The sequence below is a fragment of the Piliocolobus tephrosceles genome, chromosome 5 (genome assembly GCF_002776525.5).
Source record: "Piliocolobus tephrosceles isolate RC106 chromosome 5, ASM277652v3, whole genome shotgun sequence".
Lineage (NCBI taxonomy): Eukaryota > Metazoa > Chordata > Mammalia > Primates > Cercopithecidae > Piliocolobus > Piliocolobus tephrosceles.
Window position 1 is genome coordinate 128334829 of NC_045438.1, and position 23574 is coordinate 128358402.

The 23574-nt window shown below is 47.6% G+C and overlaps 1 protein-coding gene across 1 annotated transcript in view; it reads left to right on the forward strand.

Annotated features, from left to right (window-relative positions):
* Window positions 1-2339: 2339 nt before the first annotated feature.
* LRFN2 (leucine rich repeat and fibronectin type III domain containing 2) overlaps window positions 2340-23574 on the forward strand; it is a 41077-nt gene continuing 19842 nt past the window's right edge. The window contains exon 1 of the mRNA XM_023213049.1: window positions 2340-3739. Within this exon, the coding sequence (XP_023068817.1) occupies window positions 2340-3739 (1400 nt within the window). The remainder of the gene's footprint in view (window positions 3740-23574) is intronic.

A 23574-nucleotide genomic window follows, 5' to 3' on the forward strand; every position in this document is an offset into this window, starting at 1 on the left:
AAAAAATAAAAAAATAAAAAATAAAATAAGCTAGTTTTTTCTGTATCTGTGCTCCTCAAACTGGGAGCTATGGAGCTCTACTTCCACAAGATATTGGCCAGGGGAGGTGGCTCATGCCTGTAAATCCAACATTTGGGAAGGCTGAAGCCAGGAGTTCGAGACCAGCCTGGGCAACATAGCAAAAGCTGACTCTACAAAAATAGAAATAAAAATAAAAATAATTAGCCAGGCATGATGGCACGTCCCTGTAGTTACTAGGAGGTCAATGTGGGAGAATCGCTTTAGCCCAGGAAGTTTCAGGCTGTCATGAATTAGGATTGTGCCACTGCACTACAGCCTGGGTGACAGAGCAAGAATCTCTCTCTCTCTCTCTCTCTATATATATATATATATAAAATCTCTCTGTCTCTCTCTTTATATATATATATACACACACACACACACACACACACACAACTGTTGCTTTAAAAAGGGATGTCTTTATAGTAAAAAGAAATAGGAGTAATGCAAAATTAAACATTAATTTAGTGTTTCACTGCAGCAGAATTTCTCAATTCTTCTAAACTTGCTCGTGCGCATAGAGCTATTGTGAGAGAAAGCAAGAGTAGGCAATGCTTCCCCAACTTACTGGCCTTAGAAGCCATTTTTGCAGAACTGTAATTAGTACATCTAGAAGGCAATTTGAGGGGCTGGGCATGGTGGCTCACACTTGTAATGCCAGCACTTTGGGGGACCGAGGTGGGTGGATCACCTGAGGTTAGGAGTTTGAGAACAGCCTGGCCAACATGGTGAAACCCCATCTCTACTAAAAATACAAAAAATTAGCTGGGCATGGTGGCATGTGCCTGTAGGCCCAACTACTTGGGAGGCTGAGGCAGGAGAATCACTGGAACCACGGAGGTGGAGGTTGCAGTGAGCCGAGACTGTGCCACTGCACTTCCCTGGGAGATGGAGTGAGACTCTGTCTCAAAAAAAGAAAAAAAAAAAGGCAATTTGAGAAATGCTGGTCTGCATAGTGCTACACAATCAGTGTGCATGATTTTCCAAAAGTCCATCTCAACTGGTTATCATTTGTTCTTTTGCTCTAGCAGTAAAGACCCAAGAAGCACTACATCAATAAGGCCACATTTAGTACAACATAGGATAGTGATGAAACTGTTGAGATTTGGAGGCACAAAACCTGAGTCAGATTTCTGTTCCTTTCTTTCTTACATAGTCATTCTTGTAAAAGCACCTACTATGTGCCAGGCAGTGCTTTAGGCTTTAGGCATGCAGTGGTGAATAAAAAGAGGTCCCTTCTTCTTGGGGCTTTACTGCTAGAGCAAAAGAACAAACTATAAAGAACACAAATAGGTAAAACATAGAGTAGGTTGATAGAGAAGTTTCAAGAAGAAAATACAGAGCAGAGCAGAGGGCTATGCAGTGGGGCGGGGCGGGGATGATCATGGAAGGGCATCTGGGAAGGCCTCTGGGAGAAGGTAGCTTGTGAGTAAATATCCAAAGGAGGCTCTGAGGCCATGAGCAATCCTCATCTGTGTATAGATAATCCCTTCCTTCTGAAGGGATTTCCTAGAGTCCAAAAGAGCTGATGTATGTGAGGGTCCAGACAGAGGCTAATTGCTTACAAAGTGTTCAGAATTCACTCCTTTGCCTCCCATCATACCTCTTTCTTCACTTTCCACATTCTCAAAGATTCATGAACTATGTGGATTCTCCTTAGTGAAACAGTTCCCCACTGACCCCGGAGTCTCTCAGCACCAACTCTCTTCTTATCTACAACATCATTCTTAAGGAATGCTGGTTCAACTTAATTTTATGCTAAGCCTAAACCAATTAAGAAGGTAAAATTATGTCTCAAAATACAGCCATAACATCCTTTCAAATTCAATTATTGGATAAGCCAGTGGTATGGTATCCCATCCATCCATCCATCCATCCATCCATTCAACAGATAGTTATTGAGCAGCTACTGTGTTCCAGGCATTGAGCTAGGTAATTGGCATATAGCAGTTAGTAAAACAGGCAAAAGTACCTGCCCTCTTTAGAGCTGGCCGTATAGGACTGAAACAGGAAACAATAAGTAAACATCATAAATAAGTAAACTAAATAGTGTGTTAGAAGGTGATAGAAGCTAAGGAAAAGAGAAACAGTGAAACTGCATTAGAGGGATTCGTGGAAGAGATTAGGTCTTGCCTGAGTACATGCCATTCTCTGCCACTCCCTAAGCAGTGAGAGTTAATGTGAGGGAGGAAGCTCTGGGTGAGTGCATTAGGAATTTGCCTCCTGACCCTGATCTTGCGTTTCTCCTTTCCAGGCACTGTGGCCTGAGTGACCAGACCATGGAGACCCTGCTTGGTGGCCTGCTGGCGTTTGGCATGGCGTTTGCTGTGGTCGACGCCTGCCCCAAGTACTGTGTCTGCCAGAACCTGTCTGAGTCACTGGGTACTCTGTGCCCCTCCAAGGGGCTGCTCTTTGTACCCCCTGATATTGACCGGCGGACAGTGGAGCTGCGTCTGGGCGGCAACTTCATCATCCACATCAGCCGCCAGGACTTTGCCAACATGACGGGGCTGGTGGACCTGACCCTGTCCAGGAACACCATCAGCCACATCCAGCCCTTTTCCTTTCTGGACCTCGAGAGCCTCCGCTCCCTGCATCTCGACAGCAATCGGCTGCCAAGCCTTGGGGAGGACACCCTCCGGGGCCTGGTCAACCTGCAGCACCTTATCGTGAACAACAACCAGCTGGGCGGCATTGCAGATGAGGCTTTTGAGGACTTTCTGCTGACACTGGAGGACCTGGACCTCTCCTACAACAACCTCCATGGCCTGCCGTGGGACTCTGTGCGGCGCATGGTCAACCTCCACCAGCTGAGCCTGGACCACAACCTGCTGGACCACATCGCTGAGGGCACCTTTGCAGACCTGCAGAAACTGGCCCGCCTGGATCTCACCTCCAACCGGCTGCAGAAGCTGCCCCCTGATCCCATCTTTGCCCGCTCCCAGGCTTCGGCTTTGACAGCCACACCCTTTGCCCCACCCTTGTCCTTTAGTTTTGGGGGTAACCCACTTCACTGCAATTGTGAGCTTCTCTGGCTGCGGAGGCTAGAGCGAGATGACGACCTGGAAACCTGTGGCTCCCCGGGGGGCCTCAAGGGTCGCTACTTCTGGCATGTGCGTGAGGAGGAGTTTGTGTGCGAGCCACCTCTCATCACCCAGCACACGCACAAGCTGCTGGTTCTGGAGGGCCAGGCAGCCACACTCAAGTGCAAAGCCATTGGGGACCCTAGCCCCCTTATCCACTGGGTAGCCCCCGATGACCGCCTGGTAGGGAACTCCTCAAGGACCGCTGTCTATGACAATGGCACCCTGGACATCTTCATCACCACATCTCAGGACAGTGGTGCCTTCACCTGCATTGCTGCCAATGCCGCCGGAGAGGCCACAGCCACGGTGGAGGTCTCCATCGTCCAGCTGCCACACCTCAGCAACAGCACCAGCCGCACTGCACCCCCCAAGTCCCGCCTCTCAGACATCACTGGTTCCAGCAAGACCAGCCGGGGAGGTGGAGGCAGTGGGGGCGGAGAGCCTCCCAAAAGCCCCCCAGAACGGGCTGTGCTTGTGTCTGAAGTGACCACCACCTCAGCTCTGGTCAAGTGGTCTGTCAGCAAGTCAGCACCCCGGGTGAAGATGTACCAGTTGCAGTACAACTGCTCTGACGATGAGGTACTGATTTACAGGTGAGCGAGAGGCTGTGGCAAAGGCAGGGAGGGTGTCTGGCTGGGGAAGAAGGAGGGCATGGGGAGGCTTTGGGGCTACTCCCATCTATACCCCTCTTCCCCAAAGGTGTCTGTGGGGATTCTGGGGTAAACTGTGCCATTTGTGCAGGTAAGAGGAAATAGAAAGAACATCAACTACAAGGCTAAGAAGAAAAGAAACCCACATGGTTAGCCTGAGAGATATGTGTAGAGAAAGACCACACCTCCCGGCTGGGTGGCTATGGTCAGTGGTCATGTGGCTATGAGCTTCTGAATGTTCTGTTCTGAGCCCAGATGGAGGGTATACAAGGACAATGAATAGACCTCTTAACTGAAAGTTTTGACTCCCCCAAGGAGGAATGAATGCATTTGACCTTCACCTGGACTCATATACAGTCATGGTTAAGGCTCTGAGGTCAGAAAGAGTGGGATTCAAATGATGGCTTTTCCACTTGCTGGTCATTTCATTCTCCTGGCCTACCTCGGTTTTCTCATCTGTAAAATAGGGATAATTAATACCTGACTTAGTTTGGACACTCACTAAATGCACTTATTCAGTTTTGGTAACTGAATCAAACTGGCTTTAAAAAAAAAGAGAGAGAAAGGGAGCGGGAGTGTGTTGACTCATGTCATTAATAAGTCAGGAACCTGCTTCAGGTTCAGCTGGATCAAAGGTCCCCACAAACCTGTATTCTCAGTTTCTTACCTCCCCGAAGTTCTATTTTTCTCTGGGTTGGCTTCACCATCAGGCAGTCTCTTTCCTCTGGGAGACTTCTGCTGGGTCCTCTAAGCAGCCCTAGAACTGACTTAGAGCCCTGGAGGGAGAAGAGCTTCGCGTTCCCGATTGAACACTGATTGAGTCAGACCACATCACGTGAGCCCCCTGGGTCATAGGTAGCGTCAGCCCTCTGTCCTGTGCTGAACCTCCTGGGCCTTAGTCTCTTCATCTAGAAGTGCAGACAATGATATTGACCTTGGAAAGTTCTTTGAAAATCAAGGGGTCTTTCCTAGGTCTGGTAGAAAAGGAGGTTAAGTGTGGAAAGCTGCAATAGAATCACACAAGTCATTCAGAGGGAAGAAGGTCACAGAGAGACAGAAGCCAGGGGCCGAAATGCTGACCACAGATGAGTTCCCTTATATGAAACATGAAGGACATGGCCTAGAACCTTATCGCTCAAGGAATGTATGGTCTCCTTTGAAATTCTGTGTGTTTTATTTTATGCATGTAAAATGATTATTTGGAGATGGGATCCCATGAGTTTCATCAGACAGCCAAAGGGCCCATGGTGCAAGAGAGATCAAGAATACTTGATCCATCCTGGAGGTTTCCTCCAGCTCTGACTGTCTGAGTTGATGAGTCTCTGGATGGGAAGCTTTGTGGGAGAAGAGTACATGGGGAAGAACAGAGTCAATGTGATTGAGGCTGGGTGTGTCATGGAAACCGTAGTGGAGCTGGGGAACTCCCGTTACCTGGCAGCTACTGGTCTTGTCTGGACAGCAGTGTTGCGTCTCAGGATGGAGAGAAAGCAGTATTGGAACTTACCCACATGCATATATGAACATATATAGGAATATATAGATAGGGGCATATAGTCAAATTTAAATATGCATATATGTATTTTTCTCATTATAAAAGTCATAGTCTTTATTGAAAATTTGGAAAGTAGGGAAAATTGATGAAGAAGGAAATAAAAATTACCTATAATCCCACCATCCAAAGTTAATAAGAGAAATTTGGAAGGTGTCTGAGTTCATTCAAATGGTATTTATAATCAATCTAGTGTATATTCGGTATCTTAATTCTTCCCACTCAACATTACAGCTTGCTTAGTTCCCATGGTATTAAAATATTTTTTATTTGGCTGTATTATAATTTATTTAACTAACCTTCTATCATTGGACATTTGGGTGGTTTCTCATTTTTCATTATTAAAAGTAATACAGTGAGAGATATTTTTGCACATGAATATATTTGTGCAAATTCAGTGATTTCTTTAGCATATTTTTCTAGGAGTTGAATTACTGGTTTATGGGTAAATTATAATCTTTATACATTACATATAAATATTTACCCTTTCACCAGTGGAAGCACTCATTTTGATCACACTTTTGCCAATATTGAATATATAATTACTTTCATCTTTGCCAATTTGAGAGGTGAAAAATGGCACTTGCTTTAATTTGCATTTCTTTGCTAACTTGTGAGGTTGACCTTTTGAAAATAAATATATTTCTTTACTTGTGAATTTATTGTATGGTCATGACTTTGACAAAAAAAAAAAAAAATGTAAAGGCAAAAAGCTACCAGCTCTGCGGTTTGCACAGGGAAATGCAGTTTGTGAGGGGGAAAGAAGATGTTGGCTTCCACAAGGCAACATGCTAGCATTGCCAAAATGGCGCAGCTCACCGGGGGTCTCAAAGATACCCTGGGAGGAGGAGGGGAAGGCTTGGGGTAGGCTCCTGTAATCACTCAAGGTGGGAACTCAAATTGCTTTTATTTGGTGATTGAGAACCTGGAGACACTAACTTTCTAAATATAATGTAAATTAAATGGAAGCATCAGAAACCTTGCAATAAAAAAAATGCAGCTAACAATAGTGACTTCTCAGGGCTGGTTACACAGACAAAAGGAGATATAGCATGGAAATCCTCCAAATAGTGGGGGCATATAGTAGTAAACACTCAAGGATTATTAATATCAGTATTAGTAGTAGTACTCGTAGTACTACTAGCAGTAGTAGTAGCAGTGAGAATAATAGTAGTATAAAATAAGACTAGCATCACATCCACCATCCTGGGGAAGAAAGTGGAAGAGGAAGGTTAGATATGCAATTCAGTCTTCTCTTTAAGAAGACAAATTTCCAAAATTTTTGAGGAAAAAGTAAGCGCAAGTCTGTAGCCAGATAATAGTAATAGCAATCACTGGCCAACATTACTGCCAGGCTACTATGTGTTTGATGCTTAGCTTTTACAGGTGGTATCTCATTTAATCCTTCTGGATACATGAAGAAGCATAAAAGACCAAGAGAATTAAAAAATAAAATTCGTTCAAGAACACACAGCAGAAGGAGACAGGGGCTGTATTTGAACTCCGGCCTCTGGCTTCAGCACCCAGACTCAACCCCTGTGGTCATGCTGCCCACTGTCCTAAAAGGGATTACGGCTTGAGAGAAATAGGAGACTCTAATGCAGAATCTGGATTTTTAGAAAATGAATTGTCCTCATTAGAAAGAGTGGACATCAGTGGGCACAGGGCTCTCTGCCCTGCTCATTTTAACCGGAAGGTATACAAAAGAAGGGAGGAAAGGTCTACATCTGATGATGAGTATTGAAGAGGAGCACATGCTGTACGGAGAAAGCTAAATGCAGCCAAAGAGGACTTTTTAGTCCATGTTTATGTCCAAGAAGAAAAAATGCTGGTTGGGAAAGAGGTTACAATGAGAATAGATAAGAGGCAAAGAGTTGCAACTTGCAACTTGCCTCCATCTTCCCCAGCAAGGAGAAAAGCAGCAGCAGCAACAGCAGTGATAATAGTACACACCTGCATTGATGGATTATTTGTGCTGGTCACTATTCTAAGGGTTCTATGTGCACTAACTCATTTAGTTCTCACAAACCCTTAGGAGGTTAAAAACTATTATTTCACTTTACGCAGAAGAAACTTGCTCAAGGTGTTAAACAGGGGGTAAGTAGCAGAGATGGAATCTGAATATAGGCAGCCTGTATATTTGCCCAAAGCCTCAACCTAACAAGACCAATACTATGGAGAGGGATGCCAAAGCCCAACAGGCCTGCATAATAGTGCCGTCCATGAGTTCTGGTCACCAGGCCCTGATGGGTCACATGTAGGTGAGTAAGGACTAAAGGAGCAAGTAGATGAGGTTCTCAAGCCCATGGTGGTGATTCTGGGATAGCATGGACAGAGAGATGCCTGAGACAGGAAAGGGGTGAATATTCTGATTTTCAGGGAATCAACTCTGTAATGCTTAGGGTGTTAGGCTAGACATGGAGTCTCTATACAATTCTGGAAAGACTTTCTCAATAGGTAGCTGCGAGCGCTTGGAAAAGAATGCTAACCTAACATGGGTTCACTAAGGGCAAATCCTGCCAAGTCATTGAACCATGTCTTCAGGAGATGCTGTGGACCAATAGTTCTCAACCTTTTTATCTGCCCCCTTGTCGTTCATGAGGGCAGTGCTTCTCAGAGATATCCCCGCTTGCATAGTGATTCTCGGCTGGACCAGCATCTCTGGAGTGACAGGTACACTTGGAAAATGTCCTAGGAGTTTCTGCTGGCTGTGAGTCACTACCATAAACAGAGCACATCACAGTCGTACAGGACATTTGGTGAACTCTCATGCTGTCTTGGGGACAAAATGGAGAAATGTAAACTGATGAAGTGAAGTTATAACTGGTCAGATAACCAGATTGATTAATAAATTGATGCGAATATGCCAGAAAGCCTTTGGCGTCTGCCTCAACATCTGATCCCATTTCTGTACTGCCAGTGTATTTTCTAATTGAGATTGATAACTACACAGAAAATAGGCTTGGCCAATCGGCATGTCAACAAAACTATCAATCAATCAATCATCTATCTTCATTTTGGTTCAAGGAATCAATTGCAATTGCACAAGTTCAAGGTGAGGAAAATCTGGCTCGACTGAAATTCTGTGTGCCTAGGCTCAGAGTTGTAGTTGATCTTGAGGATATTATGGCCACAATGTGATGGAACCGGTGAGAGACTCCTGTCATTTTTAGTTGCGTTAATGGAAGTATAATGGTCAGATCATGAGAGGTTATGGTTCTGCTGAGTCATTGTAGCTGGTCAGAGCAGAGCTTTAATATGTTTAATTCTGGATGGTACAGTCTTGGGAGTCATGTTTATAAGCTGCAATGTATCCAGAGGAGGGCTAATGAGAATGAGGTTCTGGAAGCTCACGTGAAATGGGAGAAGTTCACCTTGGAGATAAGAAGACTTAGAAAAGAAGTCATGGCTCCTTTAACTTATTCGAAGAATTTGTGGGTGGAAAAGAGGAAAATACACACACACACACACACACACACACACACATGCGTGCATGGAAGTAGGCATTGGCCCGTTACAAAAACAAAATTCCAACAGCAACAGCCTTACACATGTCTCTCATTGCTCTCCATCTGGCTCCGAAATGATTTGGCTTTGTATCTATCTTCCTCGCTAGCATGTGATATTCATGCATGCTCATCTCCATGTCCTCAGCCCTTAGTAAGTCCTGGTCCAAAATAGCTATTGAGTCAACATTTGGTGAACTGGACAGACTGGAAATTAAAGCTCAAAGCTGCCCAACAGCAGATTAAAGTAAAAGCTGCCACAAAGTAGTGAGCTGCCCGTACCAAAAGGGTTCAATAGAACCTGGCTGACTCCATTCCAGAGGTACTAAGCAGGCAGCCTGACTTTCAGGCAGGAGTGAAAACATTTAACTTAAATGATCCCAGCTCTCATAGTGTGTGGATCTACTCGAGACTTTCAAAATCCCATGATCAAGATAATATGGCTTCCACTGTTGCTAAATTCACCTGCTTTTACTAGTTGGGGGCACTGTGTCAGCTCTCCTCCTGGGGTTAGGGTACCATGTCTCACAGACATTTAAGCTCCAGGGCCTGAGGTCAGACACAAAAATCTTGGCAGAGGCCCAGAGAACCCAACCAGACCTGGACGTAGGCCATTGACAGGTCACCAGTGACCCACCTCAAGGTTTCATAGAAACCCCTGAGCTGTGAGAGATGTCTGAAAACATCAGGGTCTAGTCTACATACCAGGAAGGAGGAGCAGAGGCACGGATCACCCCAAATCATGGATAACTCAGACCAGATTTGAATTAGGCTATATAAAATAGTGCCTTGCTCTTTTTTCAGCTAATAAGCTCCCTCATTATTTAACGATCCTGGCTGCACTCCCAAGCTGCTTGCCCTTCCTGAGTACACGCAGCTGAGCCCTGCAGGCAGGCGCTGTGACACACTGGAGACAGACAGTCTGCAAGCGGGGCCTGGCCTGTTTCCTGTGTGACTGGGGAGGGCTGACTGTCATGTCCCTCAATGCCAGGGCCCACCCTGTCAGGAAGGGGCTGGCACTAATGGTGTCAGCAACAAAGGGGAGAGGAGTCAATGAGGGGTAGGGAAAGTTTGGGAGAGGGAGGTCAGAAAGGCAGCCTCCCGTGCCACCCTGGAGGCAGCAACAGCCCACCCCAGCTTGGCTTCATCCCTGGGGTGACATGGAAAGTTAAATGTCCTGCATGTCATTATCAGCCCAAGTGACATTCACAAACACTTGTCTCTAAGAGTTGTCAAGAACATCTGTCACCAGGCGTGATGTTGGAATGGTCCCCAGGAGGGCCAGGGGAAGAGCAGGCGTGCTCCTGAGGCAGTCAGCCGGGATGCAGCTGTGCCTTGTGCTGCTCGTTATGCTGCCCCCATCCTCGTGTAGAAAAGTGAGGGGCTGTGAGGAGAGAGACCCTGAAGATGGGGAGATGACAGCCACCCCAGCCCCCGTCCGACCCTATCTGCAGGCTCCCTTTCCCATGCTATGTCTTCCGTGATTGTTAGACACACGTCCTGTCCTGGGAGACCGGACCACCCTACTGAGTTTTGCAGGGCTGGGACAGGGGGCTGCGTCTTTTACTGCTGCTCTGTCTTCCATCTGGAGAAAGGACAAGAGGGCAGATTCAGCAAGTTTTCACCCCATCAGGATCTTACCACTCCACATCTCAGTGGAGCTCTGCCCTACCCCATGAAAAGACAGCCATCTCTACGGTGGGTTGGAGAAAAATTTACTCGTGAAATCAACATCTCAGGATCTGGGGCCATGGGGAGAAGCTGGTGGGAACAGGTGTTCTTAAAGGGAGACGCTGTTAGGGACAGGTGTTCTCTAAAGGGAGTGGGGCATGCCAGGGACAGGACCTGTGAGAGAAGATTCTTTGACTCAGCTGTTTCCCCAGAGGGTCTGGACTCTTCTGGAAGGGTGGGTTGAGTCCCGACAGGCAGAGGAAGAGGATGGTATAGAGGAGGAAATAGGGGTGGACAGGGAGGAAAGGTAACTCCTTGGTCAGAACCCAAATCAATGGATTTTGTATTTTCTATTTTTTTTTTCCACACTGTTGAAACATGACATCTACAAGAGAGGATGCAAAAGACAATAATGTTAAACCCATTTTATAGATAGTAAAACTAGTCTCAAACAGATTGAGTAGATTTTGCAAAGTTATCCAAAGCAAAGACTAAGAAATGTAGTCTTCTACATCCAGCCCTTTCCACTGTGCTATGTACCTGCTGTGGGGCACTTCTCGCTAAGGCCCCAAAGAGTCCTTATTAAGGCTGGAGACATGGGTTGGGGACACCAGCTGTAATTTCTCTTTCTGGGAAGTATGGAGTAGCTTTCTGGAAGTCCACAGGGATTTTCTGTCAGCTTTAGTCGAGACTCAGTCTCATACTTCTAAGTTCCAGCAATGTTGGGGAAACGGGGGTGCCAGTGAGAAGCTTGGTTCCACTCTACCACCTGGGATCGTCCAGGTAATCAATGGGCAAGATGAAGATTTCTGGGTTGCATGTCACCAGGTAAGCCACTGTGAAGTGATGGAGTTGCTAGAGGCATCACAAAAAAAAAAAAAAATGACTCTGGAGTCAGAAGTCCAGGGTGGTGATTAGGATGAACAGAAAACTCAACTAGTATGATTTAAACTCATAAGGTTTTATAATATCTCACGTAAAAGAAGACCAGTGGAAGAGAATTTAGGATTGGTTTTCTGGGTAGCATGGTCATCAGGAGCCCAGGTCCTTCTGTCTTTCTGTCCTACCATCCTCAGCACACAATTTCTGTCCTTAAGGTCACTTAATAGTACAAAATGGTTGCTGGAGCACCAATGATCCCATCTCCCTTTTATGCAATAGGAAAGATGGAAACAAGAAGGGCAAGAAAGCAAAGTGGGGAGTTTCTCAGAATCCCCATCCAATAACGTCTCCTTGCATTTCACTGGGCACACATTTCTGCAAAGGAATCTAGGAAATGTAGGGTTATTTTTTCCAAGTTAGGCACAATGCACCCTCAGTAATGTAGAGAAGATAGGAAGGCAGGTAGCGCATCCACACAACTCCATCATTTACTAGTCCTGGGACCATGGGAAAATCACTTTACTGCTCTCCATCTTTATTTTCTCATCTGTAAAATGTGAACAGAGATTCCTTTCTGCATATTTCATAGGATTGTGGTGAGGACTGAATGAACTCATGTATTTGAAAGAGCATTCTTCATAGTCAGCAGTGGCCTACTGGTTACCTGAGAGTACTTATGATTACTAGGAGCCTGCCCACTTTTTCTTCTTGGACCTGTCTTCTAGTCCCTGTTCCCCAGCCTGCCTCCTGTGTCTCCATTTTTCAAAACCAACAGAGCTGTAAACTTGGAAAACGATCTGATGAGGTTTTAAGGGATCAAATTATAAGGTATAACCCCTTTCAGAAATATTTTCACTTCAATTGGGAGCTCTGAAAGACCCAAAGGAGTGAATCCCTGATGGTGGAGTTTTAAAACCCACAGTAGGTTTGTGCATGGGGAGATGTTTTTCACGGCACCTTCTAAGAGCGTCTCAAGTCATATTACTATCCCCACATCCTGCCCCTCTTGCTGTCCTCAAGAAGGTGACACCACTGGGATTCAAAAAGCTTCAGAGCATCTGTTCAGAGGTGACTAATTTCTCCACGCTATTCCCTTCTCAATCTCCAAAAGCTGTGGCTGGAGAGAGCTCCAAAGATAAAAAGTAATTAGCAAGAGTAAAGAGATTACAGCATGTATCCGGTCTCCGTCTCTTCTGAAATGAAGCTTTTTCCCCCTCCAGTAAGAGATAACAAGAGAACCAGTCCAATTAATTTTACATATGTTTGGTTATTTGGAGATGGGAGTGGGGATATCATTTATTCTATACCAGGAAAACACCAAAAAGGGCTTACAGAGGGATGGGCCTGGAGGAGTGCCTGGGGCTTGGGGGACGATGCTGTAATGGTGGCCATCAAAATGACACCAAACACTTATCTCACAACTGAACTTTTCCAGGCATGTTCGTGTTCACAGAATCCAGCTCCACTCAGCCTCATTAACAGCCCAGGTCAGACCAGGAGTGGGGAAGGTGTGGAACTCGGGCATTCTGACCCTGAGCCCAGGGCTTCCTACCCACCCATGTTTCCCAACCCTGACTGTGTTTTGGAACCCCTTGAGGAGTGGCACCCCCCCATCAAAAAAGGGATTCTGAGTCAGTTTGTGTTGGTGCCTGGATATTCACGTTTTTAAGGCTCTCCCAGTGATTCTGACATGCATTCAGCATCATGCCCAGTGAAATCAGGGGTTTGGACAGCACTGGTAGACAGAGTTTCTGTAAATCCACAGCTAGGGAATTGGTCTCTAAACTGCTAGTGAGGGAAGAAGCCAGAAGGCCTGGGTTCAATCCCAGCTCTACCATGCACTACTCATCTCTTTGAGATTTGCTTCATCTAACATTGGAATAAAAAATCTTTTCTCTATGGGGTTATCTGCAAAGAGATAACATATGTGAAAACACTTTGGAAACAAAAATACCGTGTGCATTTCAGTTGCTGGAGCCATTTTTTTTTAACCCCTCAGCTGAGTCTGAGTAATTACCATAAGAAAGATGGAATTAGGGGCTCCAGATATGGGCTCTTGTGATCTCCCTTCTGTTTACTTGTCTGAACCTCAGGCTCCTCACCTTCTAAATGGGGATAATGATAACTCACCAGGTTGTTGTAAAATTGGAAAGAGATGACACAGCATGAAAGAACATCTTCATAAAATGTGAAGTGCTTCTAGTAGCAGAAATCTGACTTTTCCAAATTTGGGGGTTATTTCCATCATTCTGAAAGCCAAAAATAAAATTCTAAGGCCCCCCCAACCAATTGAATGAACCCCTCCACTCAGCTAAGAGCATTCCAAAGTTAACCTGAACTTTTGTGAGTTCACAATTCTGTCAAAGCATTCCAAAAACTTGGCCATGATGGGAATGGGAAGCCACACGTGCCTCAGTATACCCTCCTCTCTTTCGGAATTACTGACAGAACAGACTCTTCAAGTCTGATAAGAAACATTTACAATCTATTTTCTCTGAATCCTGCTACCTGGAGGCTTCATCTGCATGATAAAACCTTGGTCTCCACAACCCTTTATTGTTACCCAGACACTCCTTTCTGTTGATAATGACGCAGCCAATTGCCAATCAGAACATCTTTAAATCTACCTATTACCTCGAAGTGACCCACCTCTTGTCTTCCCAGTTTGAACCAATGTACATCTTGCATGTACTGATTGATGTGTTATGTCTCCCTCAAATGTATAAAAGCAAGCTGCACCCAGACTACCTTGGGCACGTGTTGTCAGGACCTCCTGAGGCTGCGTCATGGGCACGTCCTTAACCTTGGCAAAATAAACTTTCTAAATGGATTGAGACCTGTCAGATACTTTTGTGAGTTCACAATTCTGTCAAAGCATTCCAGAAGGAGGTAGTTCAGAGCCGGTATGGGAGCTCCATGGAGTCAGGGACTGAGGCAGGTCAATTGCATTATTCTTAATGTGTGGCTCACTGCTCCTGCTCTTGCTCACATTCTCTACCTGGAGATTTTCTCTGGTATGGCCTATCCATAGGGGAGTTGCCAACCCTGGGATCAGCCCTCAGCCTTTAACAGAGTTTGGAGGATTAATACCCCAGCTTCCTTACCCTCGGAGAAAGGTGGATACATGGTCTATGCTCGCTCCCCGGGGCTCCCAGTAGGGGTGGGCCCCAATTGCCCGCAGTGGTAACTTGCTTAGCAAAATGCCCTGTGTTGACTTCCTTCCACACTTCCTTACCACAGATTCCTGAGCCCACCTCCCAGATAAACTACTCATACTCAAATCCTTGTCTCAGGGTCTGCATCTGGGAAACCCAAACTAAGACAGGCACCAACCCCTTTAAAGAATCCCATCCAGTGGCTTTTACTGCTAGCTTATTGTGTTTCTCCCAATGCACATTGGAGGCTGAGGAGGGCAATTGTCTGTTCATGCACGTTGCTCCCCACTAGATAAAATCAGCGTTCTGCCGGGCAGTTAGAAGTGGGGAATGGATGTTGGATGTTGGGGAGGCGTACGACGGCCACAGAGCTGCATGGGCGGAAGCATCGCTGCTGTGAGCGTTTCTTGGCACCTGCCCACACAGTCCCAGCAACCAGTAGCCAGTTTGTGGCTGAGGCCAGCCTCGGGGAGAAGCTGATGGGGCTGCTTTCCTGCCTCTCTGTGAGTGTTCTTTTCTCATCTCTGGAGACACAGAGCAAAGCAAAGAGGGAAACTTACCTCTTGCCAATTAGGCCTATGGTCTGGCATGAATGTGTGTGATGGGAGTGGGCACCCTGTGGGTGACAGAAGGGATCACGACAAGAAGTCAAATTAATGTCCATCATCTTCAGGGTCTCAGAGGTGGGGGATGGGTGCGGGAAGAATGGCAAAAAACCACAGGATGTGATGAGCCACCCCGGGGTGAACGCAGGGCCATGCAGCCATGCACTGTGGATGAATGAGCTTGTTAACTGTTTACAAAAGAGAGCTATTCCCAGCAGGGTTGGGCTCCAAAGGTGGGCTCCGCTGTGCTCTGTGGCTGTGGGGCTGAGGCTGTGGTTGAGAGTGCTGATCCAGACATGCAGATGAACTCCAATTGCATCGTAAAAGAGGTGAGCGGCAGGAAATGAAGCATGGAAGAGATCTGTTAAACAGCAAACCTTTGCACTAGGTCATTAGTCAGTGATGGTATTAAGGAGCTTCTCAGTTTAGCAATTATCCCCCAAAAAGGTTAAAACGTAAATGACTTGCTTGGTGAAATTAGTCCACTTGAGCTTTTCCATGAGCTAACTGCCTGGCTTGAGAGGAACATACTCTGGGGGGCTATGAGAGCGGGTAGAGTGGAGTGTAAGCTGTGTCCTGGGATTAAGGTGGGATTTGGAAGGAAGGAGGCTGCACGGGGTTGGGGGCGGTGGTAGCTATTTTAGGTGAAACCAATGAAGACAGAGACAGAGGCAGGAATGATCAGGCCCAGTCAAAGGCCTGTGAGGGCCCCTGGTGTATTTGTCAGCTGCTGCCACAACCATGTTGCATAACAAAGAACCTCAAACTCTAGGTGGCTTACAACCAAGAATATTGAATTTCCTTAGTCATAGCTCTGCAGGCTGGCTGGAGTTGAACTGGTCTCGTCCGGGCTGGGCTGGGCACGACTGCACTTGGCTTCAGGCTCCAGTTCTGATTCCCATCTTCTTTGAGTATCTCATCCTGGAGCCCCAGGACAGGGGTAGTGGTTCTCCAGGTATGTTCTTCTCATAGTAATAGCAGAAATGCAGGAAGGCAAGCCCAGCTGCAGAAAAGAATGTCAAGCTTCTGTTGGTATCACACCTGCAAAATCCCGCTACCCACAGCAAGTTACATGGCCAAGCCCAAAGGCAAGGTGCAGGGAATGAACTGCGCTCAGCATCAAGCCATGAAAGGCTGTGGAGATCCTCCTTTATTATAGGCCTGTAAAGAGGCAGGACCAATAATTTGTGACACTTGACTTTCCTGGCAGAAAGCCCCCCTAGAGGGCAGTGGTTCTCAAACCTGAGCATGCATGAGAATCACCTGGCAGGCTTGTGAACACACAAGTACAAGACCCTGTCCCCTGAGTTTGTAATTCAGTAGGTACCGAGTGGAGCCTGAGAATCTGCATTTCTAAAACATTCTCTCCAGGATGCTGATGCTGCTGGTCTGGGGAAATTACTTTGAGAATCACTGGTCTAGGAAAAGGATAGAAATGCAGAAGTTGGAAGAGGGCAGAGTATGGATGGCCTTGAATGTCACACACAGTAGCTATGTTTCTGAGTCCTTACTGCACTCCAGGTACTGTTTTAAAGCCGTTCTGCATGTTCTCTCATTTGGACTCATGCTAACCCTATGAGGTGTCATCCATGATTGCCACTTGACAGATGAGGACTCTGAGCCATAGGGAGGAGGCCTTGCAAGGCCTCACAGCTTGGAGGCGGTGGAGCTTGAGCTTGGAGCCAGTGCTGTCCTGACTTTGGGCTTCTTCCTGTTGCTGGTGAGAAGCCAGGGTCTAGTTCTGAGGGGAGGAATGACCTGGGGTGAGGGAAACTCTGTATTTGGAACCAGATATTCATTTATTCAGTCAATAAATATTTATTGTCTGGTTAAGACCTCAGGATTGGGAAAAGACAGGCACAGCACTTGCCTAGGAAAGTGATAGGAAGGCAGAGGTTGGAAGAGGGAAGAGTATGGGTGGCCTTGAATATCAAGGAGCTTACATTCTTATTGGGGGGAGAGATGAAAAGTTCAAAAATATACATGAGGAAGAAAAATAAGCAGTGAAACTAGACCAAGCCCAGAGGGCTATGGTTTTGCATGGGTGGTCAGGAATTGCCTCTGTAAGGAGTGATGTTGGAGTAGAGACCTGAATGGAGTGAAAGAGTCAGGCAGGGGAAACAGCACATACAGAGGCCCTGGGGAGGGACGCATTTATCCTGCTGGAGAAGTGGCAAGGACTCCAGTGCCTCTGGAGGAAGAGTGGCAGTGAATGAGTGAGAGGACTGGACAGGGCTGGATTACCTAGGCCCTTGCTGGCCATGATGAGGCCTTGGGTTTTATCCTGAGTGAAATGGAAACCTCTGGGGCTGAGGCTGGGGAGATTTGAAAGCAGGAGACTGGTGTGGTGTGATTAAGAATGAAGATTCGCTGCTGGCTGGAGAATATACCACAGCAGGCAGGGATAGCATCAGGGAGACCAGTTACGGGATGGTTGCAGGGTTTTAGGTGTATTTTGAGACCCTCTTCCTCCTGAATGTTCACATCCATAAAATGGGAGAAGGACCCCTTCTTTCTCTCCCACTTGGGGCAGGAGGAGATTAGGGTGTGGGCCTGTGAGTGAGCAGGAAGTACTTAGGTAGGGAACAAAGCAGCATTTTGTCATGATTTTTCTGGCAGAATCCCTGGGCCTATGTCTACTCGGCCCGGGAACCTCACTGAGGCCCAACTCAGCTGTGAGTGGAGAGGAGTTTTGGATCTCCCTCTGTAGAGCAGAGCATCCCACGCCATCACTGACCCAGCTCCTCCGTCAGCATCCCCAGCCCCTCCACCCCACAACCTTGTGCTCTGATAGGGAGTAATTATTTATATTCTTGTTTAATTAGCTCATTAGGTGCGTGCCGTGGCATTTCTGACAATAAATCACCTACTCTAGTGGCTCATAAGTGCATTTTCAGCTGGTGCCTGGCCCTGGCAATGAAGGTGGCAGTTGTCATATATGAATGTGGCCCTTGGTCAGGAGCTCAGTGACCTGTGCTCTGACTCCCAAGGTGTGCGTTGACAGGTGGGGAGGCTGCCGAGGCACTGAGCTTGGAGACAGGATCTTGGAAGCTGAGATGGTGGCAGCAGCGGCAGCCGGCACTGAACTCCAGAAAGATATTTTTACCACCCGTCAAAATGCCACCGCGTGTGAGCCAGTGCCAAGGGCTGCTTCCCAAGGCTGCTTTGCTCTCCTCCCTCAAGCTTTGATTGTTGCTAGGAAAAAGGTCTGAGTGGAACAGGGAGGCTTTGAAGATTCCTGGGTTGGCTTGGCTGGTGTTCAGCAGTCGCCTCCCTCAGGGGCAGGGGGCTGGAAGGAAGCTTCTATCCTGCAGCAAAAGGGAGTGGGTGGGGGGCTGCTTCTCCCAGGCCAGGAAAGCAGGAGCGCCCAGGTTTAGACCCAAGACCTATTCTTCCCCACCCTGCCTAGAACAGGCCTAAGAACAGAACCCTGTTTAAAAATGCTTCCTTCACAGTTCAGAGGGCCGGGAATTCCACCATTAAAGATGGGTTTCTTTGCACGTTTAAGGGCAGAAACCTGGGAGATGGTGAAGTAGGTTTTTTCCTGGGACTGCAAACTGTGATTGCTGACCTGAGGGAGGGCACAGTGGATGCCCTAGCAGGAGAAGGAGGAAGGGGGTCAGGAAGGGTCATGAGGTGACCTCAAAGCCCAGTTCCCCTGTGTGGACCTATTGTCAAGGGCTTGGGAGAGTCAGGGAGAGGAAAGGCAGAGCCAAAGTCCTTGGGAACAGTCCAGCTGCTTCTTTATTGCAACTCTCTTGGACTTGGTTCTTTTGTCGTTAAAATGGGCCTTGTTCTTGCTACTCTCAGACCAAAAAGAAGTCCAGAGTAAGAAAAGATCAGTTCAAGCTCAACCAGGCCAACCCTCCCCTTTCTGTGAATCCTTGTGGTGCCCACCACTCCTCCCACCCGTCACCCCTCATTCCCACCCGTCACCCCCTCATTCCCACCACCCACTTGGGATGTTGGCTGGCTTCATGCAGGAATAACTTCCAGAGACAAGAAAGCCCCCACCACTGTTGGGTGCCACTGGCTAAAATGTTATACCTCATTGGCCATGCATGGTGGCTCATGCCCATAATTCCAGCACTTTGGGAGGCTGAGGCGGGCGGATCACTTGAAGTCAGGAGTTTGAGACCAGCCTGGCCAACATGGTGAAACCCCATCTCTACTAAAAATACAAAAATTAGTTGGGCGTGCTGGCACATGCCTGTAATCCCAGCTACTGAGGAGGCGAGGCAGGAAAATTGCTTGAACCCGGGAGGTGGAGGTTGCAGTGAGCCGAGATCATGCCACTGCACTCCAGCCTGGGTGAAGAAGCGAGACTCCATCTCAAAACAACCAACCAACCAAATAAATAAACAAAAGTTATACTTCATTGTAGGCCCTCAAATCTATCTCCCTCTACCTCCAACCTTTAAATTCTGCCTTCATCTTTATCAGGGATAAAACTAGTTCTTTTTCTGTAACATATCCATTTAATTGTTGAACATAATTCTCATAGTTCATCCAATACTATTTGTTCAGATTCAACACCCTCCCTCCCTGCCTTCCTCCATCCTTGCCTTTACCTTTAATCATTCAAGAGGTGTTTAAGTTTACAACTCGTCTGGGCCACACAAGGGAAGGGTAGCTATGAACAAGGCATTTCTGCCCTCCTGCAACTCACATCTCCCAGGGAGACAAACGTTAAACAACTGTGCTGGGAAGTGTTCACCGATTCAGTAGCTACAGCTGTGATAAATGCTGTGCAAGTATATGCTAGAGCAGGTCCTGGGGAACTGACCTAGCCTGGGGAAGCCAGGGAAGGCTTCCTGGAAGAGGTGACCCAGAAGGTCAAGTAGGAACTCAGGCTGGGCATGGCGGCTCATGCCTGTAATCCCAGCACTTTGGGAGGTCGAGGTGGGTGGATCACCTGAGGTAAGGAGTTCAAGACCAGCCTGGCCAACATGGTAAAACCCTGTCTCTACTAAAAATACAAAAATTAGCTGGGCATGGTAGCACGTGCCTATAATTCCAGCTACTCAAGAGGCTGAGGAAAATCACGTGAACCCGGGAGGTGGAGGTTGCAGTGAGCCGAGATTGCGCCATCTCACTCCAGCCTAGGCGACAAAGCAAGACTGTATCAAAGAAAAAAACAAAAATAAGTAAGAGCTCAATTAGTGAAGAGGCACAGGAGCCATTGTGGGGAAAGACTGGCATGTTTGTCTGTCTCTGGAGCAGGAAGTTGCCTGGGGTGGGTCTCCGGTCCCTTGCCTCAGATGTGTGCAGGGTTTGTGATGTCTCCCTGCAGGTGTGGAGTCCAGCAGTGGGCAGTACACTGAATGTGGTCTGTCCGGGCCAAAGTGGGCTGAAGAAGCTCCTCTGAAGCTGAGGGTGCCCCCCATTTGAAGGTAGCCTCAGCCCTCCCTAGCCTCTGACGGTGCCAACTCCCACACAGAGTACCCCAACAAAGCCACCCCCTCACATTGTCTGGAACCATCTTGCTGCCTCCTCCCTAGGCTGTTCCCAAAAGAGAGTGGTTCAGGGCTGTGTTCAGCTGTGTGGTCATGTGGGGGTTTATAACTGAAGTGATCCTTTGGGTGTCACAATGACCCCACCTAGGGGGCAAGCTTCTCACTCAAGCCTTTTTATTGATTTTCAGTCTTCAATAGAACATTAACAAATTTTGCGTGTCCCATTCTATATGTCTTTATGTTTCAAGTCATTTCATTTCTTTGATTAGAAATAAATGGGTTATAAATCACAAAGCCAATGGATGGAATTAGGTCAAAAGTGCTAAGTGAATGCAGGTGGTTTCTCCTCCAATAAAGACAAGGAGAATAAGAGCCAACCTTTCTGAGAAATTATCCCATGCCAGGTACTGTTCTATGTGGTTTCTGTTTATTAGCTCATTTAATTATTTCAACATCCTGACAAAAAAGGTGCAGGTGTTATCTTAATTTTACGGGGTGGGGGGAACTGAGGCATGGCCTGGGGAAGAAGCCTGCCTGGAGTGTCCCAGCTGGAATGTGAAGCCAAGTAGACTGGCTCCAGTTGAGGCCTCAGTAGTGCGCAGCCAGCTTCTGAGTGCCCATGGTGTGTGCCCCCCTGCACCGGGCACCTTCATAGCCCCCCGGGAGGCAGGGTTATGATTCTTTCCCAGGTTAGGAATCACAGGGAGAAGAGAGGGTATGTAAACTGCCTGAGGCCTCCCAGCTAGGAGGTGACAGGGCCAGATTCAAACCCAGGCCTGTTGTGCTCCAAAGAGCTCCTGACTGTTCTTCTTCCTCCCAGGACATGAGTTAGGATTGAGGGGGTGAGATGAGAGTCTTGGAGTCACAGGTAATGTCTTCAAAATAGAGTCCAATGAGCCCATTTCCTTCACCCCCGTCCCCTCCCCGGTCGCCCAATCTACTAACAACCCCAAAACCGTCAGCCCGCTGGCACTGAGAACCACCATGAGGAAACGGGGTGGACTGAATCAGATCCACCCATCCCACCCACCTGCACATAAGGAGGAACACGAGGAAACAGGTGGGCACTTCAGGAGGGCTGGGCTCTCAGCTAGACAAGTGGGAGAACTTCCGCAGTGCTGGTGATGTCTGACAGTCATGGCTGCTTTGAAGGCAGAGGGGAGCCTTGGCTGCTTCAAGGGCCTGGAGGATTCCATCTGAGGCAGGCATGCTGATGCATGCCTTCCGCCCCTTCTCCCTGCTGGGAAGATGATGGCCATGTCCTGGGGTGTTCTCATTTATAACTTGCCACTTGAACCATGGCTGCTCTGCCTCCCACTGCTGCCTCTTCCCAGACTGAAAGGAAACCGGGTCGTGGTTCAGCCCTAGAGACAGCATAGGCTTGGGGAAGAGCGAGATTTATGGCTCAGCGTCTGCCCTACATGAGCCATCATTCTCCCAGAGCTACTGCAGCCACTGCCTCCCCGGCCCAGCCAGGCCCAGGCCCAGTGCTGAGTGGCAGGCAGGCGTGTGTAGCTGGAGGACAACACTGTGAATCTTGGACAGTCACGGGATTCCCTGGCTTGGGGACATACAGCAGAGGGAACAGCAGATAGATCACAACTGGGCTGTTGACCTTGAGTCTTAAGCAAAGTGGAGAATAAGAGGTCATATTTATCCCATCAGAGCCGCGGGAGCCATGAAATATCAGAGTATGAATAAAGGCAGCGGTAAATCACTCACCACTCTTGCAAATATGGCTGATCTGTCTTCCAGTCCCATCACCCACTGGGTGGCATGGGGTCAGTGTGCACAGCGATGGAGAAAAAGAAGAGATAGGGCTCCAGAGACCACAGACGGTGCCCTCTGGAATACGGCAGTGCTGGGAATCATTGACCAGATTCTTAGATTCCTAGGATGTAAGATCTCCCTCACCTCAAAGATCACCTGCTCAATGAGGTGATGCCTGACCACCCACTTAAAGCTGAGCCATCCCACCCTAACCTCAACACTTTCTTTTTCTCTCTTACCTGCTTGTTCTTCTTTCCTTAGCACAGTCCACTTTCTAACATACTAAGTCAGTTACCAATTGTGTTTACTGTTTTCTCTGTCCCCACAGAGAATGTCAACTCCACAAGGCAGGGACTCGTATCAGTGGGGGTCACTTCTGTCCCCACAGACACCTAGAGCAGTGCCTGTCACATAAGCTCCACAAACATTCTTGGATGAATGAATGAGTCTGGCAATTACCTAAGAAATGGCTCAATTCCAATGCCTCATGGTGTCAGGGAAAAGCAGAGACCCAGAGAAGGGATAGGACTTGACCCCAGTCTCATAGCCTGTTAGGGGTTGCAAAACTGGGAGGAGACTCTGGGCTGGAGACTGTCAGGCCAGAGCTCCAGGTCCTGCATGGTCTGCGCGGCTCTCACACCCCTCAGAGGATGTACTTGTCAGTCACGCTCTGTTAACTACCTGTAGGACCCCAGAGCTGTGCAGCCCCAGGCTAGGCAGGGGTGGGGTCTCGCTTGCTTTTTCCCTTGATTTAAAAAATCAAAAATCTTACACATTTCCTGATAAATAATTTCTTAACTCAAAGGGATCCCCAAAATATGAGTTCCTTGACTGGGGGAGGTCAGAAAATTTTTGTTCCTGAGAATTTGTAAGGTGTTGAGTGGGAGTGGGGCGGGAAGCGTTTATCAGGACCCCTCCCTGGGATACCTGCTGCTGTGTCAGATCCTTCCATGGATCATTCATGCAGGCTTCACTTCCAGGCTGCAGTGGGGCATGATAACAAGGGCTCACAGCTACTGAACAGTGTGCCAAGGCTGCTGTCAGTGCTTTTAGATATCCAACCATTGAGCCTGTCCAGCAGCCCTATGACCTGGATGGCTTCTGTCTCCTCCCCATGTTACATGCAGATGAGAGACCTGAAGCAGCTATGCCAGCAAAGAAACGCTCCTGTTCCGGGTGTTCAG